At 44.0% G+C, this 12,255-nt stretch overlaps 1 protein-coding gene across 1 annotated transcript in view; it reads right to left on the reverse strand.

The window, feature by feature from the left end:
* LOC127569203 (lysine-specific demethylase 3B-like) overlaps window positions 1-12,255 on the reverse strand; it is a 101,719-nt gene that overhangs the window by 52,746 nt on the left and 36,718 nt on the right. The window contains exons 5-8 of the mRNA XM_052013608.1: window positions 11,367-11,491; window positions 10,744-10,875; window positions 10,049-10,148; window positions 7,835-8,601 (exon numbers count right to left, since the gene is read on the reverse strand). Of these exons, the coding sequence (XP_051869568.1) occupies window positions 7,835-8,601; window positions 10,049-10,148; window positions 10,744-10,875; window positions 11,367-11,491 (1,124 nt within the window). The remainder of the gene's footprint in view (window positions 1-7,834; window positions 8,602-10,048; window positions 10,149-10,743; window positions 10,876-11,366; window positions 11,492-12,255) is intronic.

The raw sequence follows: 12,255 nt of genomic DNA on the forward strand, positions 1-12,255 counted from the left end.
AAAGGTATAAACGATGTCCTGCACATCAAAGACATGTATAAAATCTTCCCATTTGCGATTTTAACAAGGTTCCAAAAGGAACCCTTGATTCAAAATTAATGACACTTTGAGAAGGGACTCACACAAAATATATCCACATGTATTGATATCTGACCCAAAGCACACAGTTCGCTTGAAGTAGTCAGCAGAGAAAGATTGGCGAAAGATAGATTAAGAACTGCAAAGGAAATACTTCTAATCATTCAAAAATGCCATATTCATCTCTGATGACAGCTGAATAACCTACTGAATGTCATCTACTGGATTATGAGTGATCAACATGGTAAAGCTCCATACTTATATTGCAGGCACTGCTGATACTGCATAACTTAACATTGTTAATTCAAAACACGAATACAAAGCAAAGAATCTAAAAGCTTCTTTCAATGCAATAATGGAGTGATGCATTTTTGGAAGAGGCATTTTCTGTTCGAGGTTAATAACCGAACTTGACTGAGATGGACTTGAAACTTGCCTAGTATTAAACCATGCTCCTCTAGTATGATATTTTATGAACTTGTATCTACCCTTGCTAAATTGCCCTGAATTTCTAAAAGAAACTGTGTTCATTAAGGTGAAAGATGTTTAGTGTTGGGTCATGGGACACTACCAATTTCAAGAAACCATTGTTGCAGTTGACCAGGAACATTACAGATGAAAGATTAAAGTCAGCCTGCAATCTTCCACAAGGGGTCCTGGATGAGCATCTTGACTGTATGGGTGGCAGATTTTCTAATTACATACAATTCCAATTTTAGACTTGACTGATAACATAATTACTGATGGTAGGGACCAATATTGATTACAATGAAGGTACCAGTCATTATTTTATAACTGTAGATCTATGTTATTTAAATACAGGACCACATTTTACATCAACTGGCTTAAATCCAATACACTGGAAATATTGTTTACTGTGCTCTATAGTGGAATATAAATTCAGTTAAGTGACTGCTTTAGCAAACACTTCCACCATCTCCACAATTAGTCTTCTGTGCTGTTCAAACGAAGCTCAATACCAAGTCCAGATTAAAATGACATTTTTCTCCTCATTGATAATACAGCTTCTTGACCAAAATACATACTTTAGTAATCTAAAAACTTTATCTGCAGCCTTCTTTTTTATTTTATTGTGGTTCCTAGTACTTGGTACTAACAATGCAGGGGTTGGAAGAGAATCCTGCAGGGTAAGTAGTGAACACTTTGGATGGAGACACTAATTTGAATTTTCCACTCTCACTTCTGGACTATCATAATTCATCCTTGGCTGTGTAGCTATGTGCCTTAGTTATTCAGACAAGTTTCCTGATGACTTAAATTGCATTAATCTTTCAATTTCCTGATCTGTGTGCCCATACCATTTTATAGAACAATATGAATTTTTAATAGTATTTTCAACTGAAGGAAAAAACATGAAATTTCTTGAGAATTGATAGTGAGCCATATAGTGAGATTTTTGGATGTCATCAAATACTTCGGAAAATTAAGTCTTAAGGAATATATTAAGGAGGGATTAGGCAGAGAATTTAAAATAAATGTTTTGGTTCTGACTTTATGGAAGAGGACATAAACAATTCCCAGAAAAGCTAGGGAACCAAGAGTCTAATGAAAAGTAAAAGGAGATTAGTATCAGTATTAGTATAAGGTGCCAGGGAAATAAACGGCAATAAAACCCAAAAAAATGTGTGCCCTTTTAATCTGTATCCCAAAATACTAACTAAAAAAGTAGCCATAAAAATAGTGTATGTATTAGTTGTCACCCTCCAAAATTCTCTAGATTATAGAATAGTTCCAGCAGGAGGGAAGAATGTAACCTCACTATTTACAAAAGAGAGAGCAAGAAAACAGAACTACACACCAGTTAACCCAACATCAGTAGTAGGGAAAATTCTAGAGTCTATTATAAAGGAAAAAGAAAACATCAACTTGATTAGACAAATTCAACATGGATGGAAAAGAGTTTGACAAGAGTCTAGTCCCATACAAGAGATCAGTATGCAAAATGAAAGCATGTGAGATTGGGGCTAATATACTGACATAGATTAAAAATTGGTTGATGGACAAGAAACAGGAGGAATAAATGGGACATTTTCAGGATGATCGTATGGATCAGAGCTTGGGCCCCAGCTATTCACAACATACATCAATGATTTAAGCAAGAGAGATGAATGATATTTCCTAGTTTGCCAAAAACACAAAACTGTGTAAGATTTTAGTTATGTGGAGAATGCAGACAGGTTTCAAGATGATTTAGACAAGATGAGGGAGCAAATACAAGGCAGTAGAAAGTGGATTAAGGTGAATCTACGTCGGCAGAAAAAACAAAGGCAGATTGGGAAATGCTAATGTACAAAAGATCCTGGATGCCCTTTACACCAGTCGCTGAAAGCAAAGATGCAGGTGCTGCAAACAGTTAACAAGTCAATAATATGTTGGCCTGCAAGAGGTTTAAGGTACAAGAGCAAGGATGCTTGCTATGATTAAACAAGCGGTTGGCAAGAAGTGTGTGCAGTTCTGGTTTCCTTACCCAAAGAAGGACATTTTCCATAGAGGGAGGGAACCATGATTCCTGGGATGATCAGACTGTTGTGGGAGAAGAAATTGGGTTGGCAAGGCCTGATTTCACTAGAGCATGGAAGAACTGCAAGTAATAAAAGATGTTACCCCTGGCTGGGGTTGGAGTGGGAAGAAATCCAGAACAAGGGGTTGAGGTCTCAGGATACAAGATGTTGGACTGAGAAGAGGAGAAATCTTTGCACTCAAGGAAAATGATCCCTCATAGGAGGTGGTGCAGCCAATTGCTTGAATGCATTTAAGGAGATAGATTTCTTAACACAAAATGCATTAAGGGGTATGGGAAGAGAGTTGGAATCTGGTATTGTGATAAAGAATCAATCATGAATGGTGAAGGATTAAAGGGGCCAAGTCACCTACTCCTAATTTGTTGCTATGTATTAACAAGGTTCCACTAATAAATATATTGAAAATGTTGTGCTTTGTTGCATGACATGTAAATGAGCTTTTAATGGATTCCTAAACCATAATTACAGATTAGTAAATTATTTGCCCTTGATATATGTGGACTATTACCCTCACATAAATTTTAAAATAATGCTTTAACTTTTTTTGAAAATTTATTTATGGTATAGCAGTCATCATCACATGTGCATGCTCTATTCTTTATTTTGCACTTCAAAAAGGATTAAAATATTTGTAGTGGCTGCTACAGCGATGCGAAAGTAAGACACTAGTCGATGAGCTGCAGAACAAAACTGATTTATTTTCATGCTTGCGCGGGCCTTTTAAGAGGAACGGTTCCCGCCCACTGAAAACAGAAATGACATATGCGCTATGTCATCAAACTTTTCCCGCGCGTGGGTTCTCCCCGTCACTTAGGGAAGACGAAGGCCCAGCGCCATCTTGGGCCTCACCACTCCGACGATGCGTGACCCGACCACTGAGCCGGTTCGCTTGCTCGGACAGTGAGTTGCTACACAACCCCCCCCCCCCCCCCCCCCCCCCCCCCCCCCCCCCCCCCCCCCCCCCCCCCCCCCCAACAGAACCAGCGATACGGTCCCCAAGGTTCGCGGGCTATACTAGCCGTTGCTTAGGAGGTCGGCCTCTGCATCGCGGTGTTGGGACCTCGACCGGTTGTTGTAGATCTAAATGGGCCGGTTTGAGGTGGTCCATCGTGAAGACTTCTTCCTTGCCCTCAATGTCCAAAATAAAGGTGGACCCATTATTCCTGATGACCCGGAACGGCCCCTCGTATGGTCGACGTGGATGTGGTCGAACCTTCTACGGGTAGGCTCGAAATGCTGTGGTAGGACCTTGGTGTGTCGTTGGATTTTTGATGTCTGGCAGTGCGGACAAGTCCTGGCCCACTCACTGACCTGTTTGCGCAGGCCGTGCCAGACAAACTTGCTGGCGACCAGTCGGACAGTTGATCCGATGGACGGGTGTGCCAACCAGTGTACCGAGTCGAAAACGTGTTTTCGCCAAGCTGCAGGAACTATAGAGCAGGGCTGACCTGTTGCGATGTTGCAAAGGAGGGTCTGCTGACCTGGACTGACTAAGAAATCTTGGAGCTGCAGGCCCGAGACTGCGGTTCTGTAGCTGGGTAGCTCGTCGTCGGCTTGCTGTGCGTCAGCCAGGGCCTTGTAGTCTACACCCAGGGACAGGCTGTGGATGGTCGGCCCGGAAAGCATGTCAGCAACGACATTGTCCTTTCCGGAGACATGTTGGATATCTGTTGTGAATTCAGAAATGTAGGACAAATGCTGACGAGCTGACCAAGGATCAGAGACCTTGGAGAAGGCGAAGGACAAAGGCTTATGGTCAGTGAAAGCCCTGCCTTCTAAAAAGTACCGTAAATGCTGCACCTCCAGGTACAGCGCTACAAGTTCCCAATCAAAAGCACTGTATTTCAGTTCAGGTGGTCTAAGGTGCCTGCTGAAAAATGCCAAGGGTTGCCAACTGCCTTCAATTAGTTGTTCCAGTACCCCACCGACCGCGGTGTTGGATGCGTCCACCGTGAGGGCGGTCGGGATGTCTGTCCTAGAGTGTACCAGCATCGCGGCGTCTGCCAGGGCGTCCTTGGCCTTAATGACGGGAGCCGCGGCCTCGTCGTTCCAGGCGATGTCCTCGCCCTTGCCAGACATCAGAGAGAACAAAGGGCGCATGGTACGGTCCGCTGCAGGGATGAACCGATGGTAAAAGTTGACCATCCCCAGGAATTCTTGCAGGCCTTTGACCGTGTTGGGACAGGCAAAATTGCGGATAGCGTCTACCTTGGTGGGTAGGGGTGTTGCTCCTTCGCTGGTGATTCTGTGGCCGAGGAAATCGATAGAGTCGAGTCCGAATTGGCACTTGGCCGGGTTGACAGTGAGGCCGAAATCACGGAGACGGGAGTACAGTTGGCGGAGGTGGGAAAGGTGTTCTTGGCTGTCACGGCTGGCGATTAGTATGTCATCTAATGAACATGAAGTCCAGGTCACGGCCTACCGCGTCCATCAGCTGCTGGAAAGTCTGTGCGGTGTTCTTAAGGCCGAACGGCATTCGAAGGAATTCGAAGAGGCCGAATGGAGTGATAAGCGCAGTTTTGGGGATGTTGTCAGGGTGGACCGGGATTTGGTGGTATCCCCGGACAAGGTCCACCTTGGAGAAGATGTGGGCCCCGTGTAGGTTCGCCACGAAGTCCTGGATGTGAGGGACGGGGTAGCGGTCCGGGGCGGTGGCATCATTCAGCCTGCGGTAGTCGCTGCAGGGCCTCCACCGCCGGTGGCTTTGGGGACCATGTGCGGGGGGAGGTCCAGGGGCTGTCTGACTTGCGAACAATCCCCAGCTCCTCCATGCGGCAGAACTCTTCCTTTGCCAGGTGGAGCTTGTCTGGAGGTAGCCGTCGTGCTCGGGCATGAAGGGCTGGCCCTGTGGTAATGATGTGATGCCACACCCCGTGTTTGGGCATCGAATTTGTAAACTGAGGTGCCAAAACCCATGGCAACATGGCTAGGAGCTTGGTGAACTCGTTGCCAGACAGGGAAACGGAGTCCAGGTGCGGGGCTGGTAGGCTGGCTTCTCCCAGGGAGTAGGTTTGGAAAGTTCTGGAGTGCACTAGCCGCTTCCCTCGCAGGTCGACTAACAGGCTGTGGGCCCGAAGGAAATCAGCTCCCAGGAGTGGCTGGGTGACGGTGGCAAGGGTAAAGTTCCAGGTAAAACAGCTGTCGCCTAATTGTAATTGAACTGTATGGGTACCGAAAGTCCGTATCGTTGTGCCGTTTGCGGCTTTGAGGGCGGGATCTTGATGCCTGCTACGAGTGTCGCGGCCGGTCGGGGGCAAAGCACTTACCTCTGCTCCCGTATCGACGAGGAAACGACGCCTGGACTGCTTGTCCCAAACGAATAGGAGGCTGTGTTGGCGGCCAGCTGCCATAGCCATCAGCGGTGGCTGGCCCTGGCGTTTCCATGAAACTTGCAGGGTGGGCGGCATCGACAGGCCTCCACACCCCACCACTGATGGTAGAAACACAGCTGGTCGCCAGTGTCGTTGTCTGTGTTTCTGGGGTGTGGTTGCTCAGTTGCTGGGACTGGTTTAGGTAGGCATTGGGCCCGCGGTCTGGTGATTTGGCTGACGGACGATCCGCTCTCGCGTTTGGCCTTCCACAGGACATCTGCCTGGGTGGCTACCTCATGTGGGTTGCTGAAATCGGTGTCGGCCAACAGCAGGTGAATGTTGTCGGGTAGTTGTTCGAGGAAGGCCTGTTCGAACATCAGGCAGGGCTTGTGTCCCTCAGCCAAGGCCAGCATCTCGTTCAGGATGTTCTGGATCTGTCCTCCAGGCCATCGAGATGAAACAGGCAGGTGGCGCGCTTGCGACGGGAGAGGCCGAAGGTCCAAGAAAGAAGGTCTTTGAAAGCCTGGTACTTGCCTTCCTCCGGAGGAGACTGGATGAAGTCTCCGACCTGGGCGGCTGTCTCCTGGGCCAGAGAGCTGACCACGTGGTAGTATTTTGTGGAGTCGGAGGTGATCTGCCGAAGTTGGAATTGTGCTTTGGCCTGGTCGAACCAGACGCGGGGCCAAAGTGTCCAAAAGGTGGACAGCTTGAGTGCCACTGCGTTGGCTGCTGCGTTGTCGTCCATTGTGTGGGTCCAAAATCCGTTTGGACCATCGGGGTCACCAATGTAGCGGCTGCTACTGCGATGCAAAAGTAAGACACTAGTCGATGAGCTGCAGAACAAAACTGATTTATTTTCCCGCCTTGTGCGGGCCTTTTAAGAGGAACGGTTCCCGCCCACCAAAAACGGAAATGATGTATGCGCTACGTCATCAAACTTTTCCCGCGCGCGGGTTCTCCCCGTCACCCAGGGAAGACGAAGGCCCAGCGCCATCTTGGGCCTCGCCGCTCCGACGACGCGTGACCCGACCGCCCAGCTGGTTCGCTTGCTTGGACAGTGAGTCACTACATATTAACTAAAAATTATGAACTTCCTTCCTGATTTGCAATCTGCAAGAATTTTCTCATCTGTCTGGCTGTTCAGCTAACTATGTGACAGCATGGCTACTGGATATCAGGAATCCAAAGCAAATCGATATCAGAAACAAGGAAAGCCCATGTTGGAGATTGCTTTGTCCTTGGGGGAAGCTTTCTTTGAGATCACTGGCAAGCAGTACTGCCTCAGCATTGGCTGCAAAATACAAGGCTAAGCAATTTCAACCCGAATGTTTCTGCAATTAAATAAAACTGCCTTCAAAACAGAGTGATTGTTTCAGAATTGCCTGATATTCACCCATGGGTCGGCAGAGGTCGTGCCAAGTGTGATTATCCTTGCCACATTGCACCATCAGTACCCATAATTGTTCTTATCTGATACTTGTTAAATGTACCCATTTTATCAGAATATCACACAACAGCACACTGGCACAAACCTACCTTTGATGGAAAGTAACTCAAATTTAGCTTCCCCCATAAATATCCTTTTTCATTATTCACACAAGCACATAAATGTAACTTTGACACCATGTCCTATATATCTTCCTTAGAGCCTAGAATTGTGAGCAACCTTGGATTAATGCTACTACACCTCTCCTTCTGTGACTGTGTCTAGGTACAAATCCAAAGAATCATTATAGTTAGTCTATAACTGAAGCAAACAAAACAGGGATGGGCTTGCAAAAAACACCTCCAGGAAACCCAGAACTTTGCTTGAAAATTTAGAAAATATTCTCTTAATTCATTAATTCCAAACAACTACCAATGAAAGATACTGCCAAACCTCAACCATAAATTGTTACTCACATCAAAATTGTGTGCCTCATTGGGGTTTGTGAAAGATTGACGGGAGTCAAATACCCGCAAAGTGGACTGCAACCGATCCTGTGGTGCTGGGAAGTTGCTTGGATTTACCAAAGTGCACGTGGGACTTTCACTTTTGGACTCAGGTGTTATATTCTGTGACCTTTGCTGGGATAATGAATTAGTAGCAAAGTTTTCTTTTATCCCATGTTCAGACAATCCAGTCCCCATAAAAGCTTTCACATCAGCATTCATTGAATCTTGGACAAATTGAAGGCTCCACAAATCGGTACGTTCAGAGGCCCTGCCAGAATCAGAAGTTGGTAAACCCTTTTTGCTCTGAGGATTCAGAGACTCTGCATTGGAAAATGGCACTCCACTTAGCCTAGGTACAGCACCACCAGCAGCAGCAATTGGCACAAAAGGCTTCCCATGTATTGGTTCATCCTGGACAACTAATGTCCTGCCATTCTCTTTGGTATAGGTGGCATAACGCAAGCCAGCTTGTGGCTGAGGTACAAAGCGTGATCGATCTGAAGCACCTTCGGCATTTCCCCAGGACAAATCCCCAATTCTCTTGGAGTCAAAGTTTCCTTGTTCCACATCAGGGTTGTCATTCTTTGGCAGATTGTGGCCATTGCCTCCAGCACCCAATGAGCATACACTGCTGTTGTCAGACTCTATTTCTTCTTTGTCTTTCACTTTTTTTTGTGCAGGTTCATTCTCTCCATCAGCTGCATTTTTTCTTCTACGACTATCTTTATTTTTATCTAAGGAGAAAACACAAACTTTGTCATTACATACCTGCAACTGACCAAGAAAGCTCACCAGTGCCTCTACTTCTTCAGGAGGCTAAAGAAATTTGGTTTGTCCCGTGACTCTCACCAACTTTTACAGATGCACCATAGAAAGCATCCTATCTGGATGTACCACGACTTGGTACGGCAACTGCTCTGCCCAGGACCGCAAGAAACTGCAGAGAGTTGTGGACACAGCCCAGCGCATCACGGACACCAGCCTCCCCTCCTTGGACTCTGTCTTTACCTCTCGCTGTCTTGGCGAAGCAGCCAGTATAATCAAAGACCCCACCCACCCAGGACATTCTCTCTTCTCTCCTCTTCCATCGGGTAGAAGATACAGGAGCCTGAAGGCACGTACCACCAGACTTAAGGACAGCTTCTATCCCACTGTGATAAGACTATTGAACAGTTCCCTTATACAATGAGATGGACTATGACCTCACGAATCTACCTTGTTGTGACCTCGCACCTTATTGCACTGCACTTTCTCTGTAGCTGTGACATTTACTCTGTACTGTTACTGTTTTTACCTGTACTACATCAATGCAGTCTGTACTGACTCAATGTAACTGCACTGTGTAATGAATTGACCTGTACGATCGGTTTGTAAGACAAGCTTTTCACTGTACCTCAGTATAAGTGACAATAATAAACCAATACCAACTGTACAACACCTCTGCTTCAAATTAACCTAAGAGACACTTTCAATGATTAGATCCAGTAACTGAAGTTTTAAGTCAATTACTTTCTAAAATGTGATCATATTTATTTCAGCATTCAAACTTCATAACAAAATTTCAATATTACATGATTAAGACTTTCTCCTATTAGATGGTCTTTGTACAATAAAGCACACTGCTGTTCATTGATTTCAACTCCAGTTTTCCATATATGTACTAAAAAACTACAAAACCTACATAAATTATACAAATAGGGAAATTTAAAATGCTTCAGCAAATGAAACCAATATCCTTAAACTGAAGTCCCACAGTGCTTCTGATGAATGCAAGACATACAATGAATATCATTTAAAGGAGGATGATTACATACTAATTAAAACATTGGAGCTGTATTTTCCTAAACAATGATTCCCAAACCATATATTAAAAAAACCAAGAGGGTCTATGGGACCACCAGATTTCTCTATATTCATTGAGCACCTCATACATTTGTATTGGTGACTTAAAATGGATGTAATGTTCGCAATGAACACAAATCCCCATTTGTAAAATGCATGCCCTTTTTGGGGTCAGTGGGAACATGCCAGTATTGCAGGAGGTCCAAGCAAAGGTGGTTCAGTAAAGATAGTCCTCTGCTTATTTGACAAAATGAATCCCATACGTTCCCTCCCTCCAAAAAACAAATTGCTTTGCTCACCAATGCCATAATTGTTATTTTCAAAAGGATATTGCCTTACCCTTCTCATCAGCTTCTTTAGTTGGACTATAAGGCGGACTGCCCTCAGTTCCCTTCTTCCGTCTGTTTCTGGAGTTTTGAGAAGCCTGCTTTTGAGCAACCTGTCGAATTGAAAAAATTAACAATGAGCTTATGCAAGTTTTGTCCCCCATCAAAAGTCTGTCAATGATACTCCACAAGAAACAGAAATACTGAATTTTCCCAACAGGTTTCTTTCCTGCAGGCTCCTTCACACTTATTCCAAATAAGGGCTAGTAAGCCATCACAGAACAAATCACAGGATCAACCTAAAACATGGAATTCTTATTTTTTGGAAATAATCCTGTCATAAGACCAATTCCAGCCAGGTGAAACTGCCTTCCATTTTGACTACTTTATTAAAAAGCATATCAGCATATCTATTACTATATACTGTATACAGAAAAAGAAGTGCTAAATGGCTTAATGCATTCATGATCACCTAGCACAAAGTACCAATACAGCCAATGGGTGGAATGGTTTACATCCCATGCAACTCGTTTGAAACAATGACCTGATGTGGGCAGGGAAACTAAAAAACCTTATCATGTGGAGGAAGAAGTTTTAGTATTACTTCCCTATGGTTCAGACAAATAATAAAAGCACAGGACCAGGCCTTCACTTTATGCAAGGCTACAGACCAATTATAGAAAATGGAGCAACCTGAAAATCACTCACCATCAATGCATTGCTCTCACTTGTCCCAAAGCTTTTAGATGGTATCCCGGTTTCCCCTTTCACTAACTGGAGTGTTTCATCCACAAGTGTAACGTAAATCCGCGTAGGATCAATAGTCTTTCTCAGCTGCTCCTGTTAGGAAGGGCATGTAGAAAAATGCAAGAAAATTTACTGAAAAGTTACACTTCATCTTTCTTCCTCTTCCTTCATCAGATTTCTACCTATAACTTGATGTATTCTCCAGAATAACAAAGGTGTTCAATATAATCCTAGGTTATGCCAGCTATTTTTACAATTATGTTTATTGATTCAATGTTGTCATCAGTTTTCCCTTACCATCTTTGCAGCTTTAAAAATGTAATCCCCATAAAATCTTCAACAAGGAAAACGTGGATAAAGATTTCTTTAGTACCAACATCATTTATTTTATTCACATTTTTTCTTACCCCTCACAACAATAAATTCCCACAAGACCCAACCTACCAAATAAGACAAAGAAGCCTAACTTTCTACAGCCAAAGAAATTCAATTGTCCTTAATGCCAAAATTCAAATTTGTACCTTTTCCTTTGATGCCTAATTTAACAATAAATACATACGTTTGAAGTTAGCACCACATTATACCTGTTCTGTTGTAACCACCATGGTGCGTGTACTTGGGTCATGATGTGCAACAACTGCGAGGATCCACTCTTCCGAGGAATCTGGTTGGTAGATCTTTACCCTATGCCCCTGCAAACTGTATGGACCTAACAGATATAACAGTACAGTAAAATCAAAGTGATGTAGTTATGGAAAGCACAAAAATCTTGCCATTATTCAAATTATAATACAGCAATGAATAAAAGTAAACAAATGGCAGCCACCCAAATGTGTGGTGAATCTTACTGAGAAGGAAAACTTTTACACTGGTCAGCAGTATTAACTGATGTGGATTTTGAATTCAATGTAATTTAGTATTACCTATACAAAAATAGCATTTATAGAACGCTTTATAGCAGAGACAGTAATATTGTTGTGTTAGGGGAACACAACTGCATTTATTTTGTGCCTACAGAATTCAGGAACGAGACACTTCACTAGTACCGAACTCAAGAATTACAGTCATGCAACACAGGAACAGGTTATGTCAACCATCAAGTACCTATGTATACTAATCTCATTTAACAGCTCTTGGTTTGTAGCCCTCTGTGCTTTGGCGATTCAAGGGCTCAATGAAGTACTATTTAAAATGTTTCGAGAGTGTCTGCCTCCACAACCCATTCAGGCAGTGTATTCCAGATTCCAACCGACGTCCGGGTAGAAAAAGTTCTTCCTCAGATCCCCTCTACACCTTATCTGATTTTAGACACCTCTTATGGTGAAAAATTTTCTACTATTTACGCCCCCTCTTAATTTTGTATATGTCTATCAGGTCTCCCTTCAGCCTCTTCTTCTCCGAGGAAAACAAATCCAGTCTAAAGGGTCTCTCCTCACAACTGAAACATTCCACCCAGGCAACATTTGGGTGAAT

This window comes from Pristis pectinata, chromosome 4 (assembly GCF_009764475.1).
Source record: "Pristis pectinata isolate sPriPec2 chromosome 4, sPriPec2.1.pri, whole genome shotgun sequence".
Lineage (NCBI taxonomy): Eukaryota > Metazoa > Chordata > Chondrichthyes > Rhinopristiformes > Pristidae > Pristis > Pristis pectinata.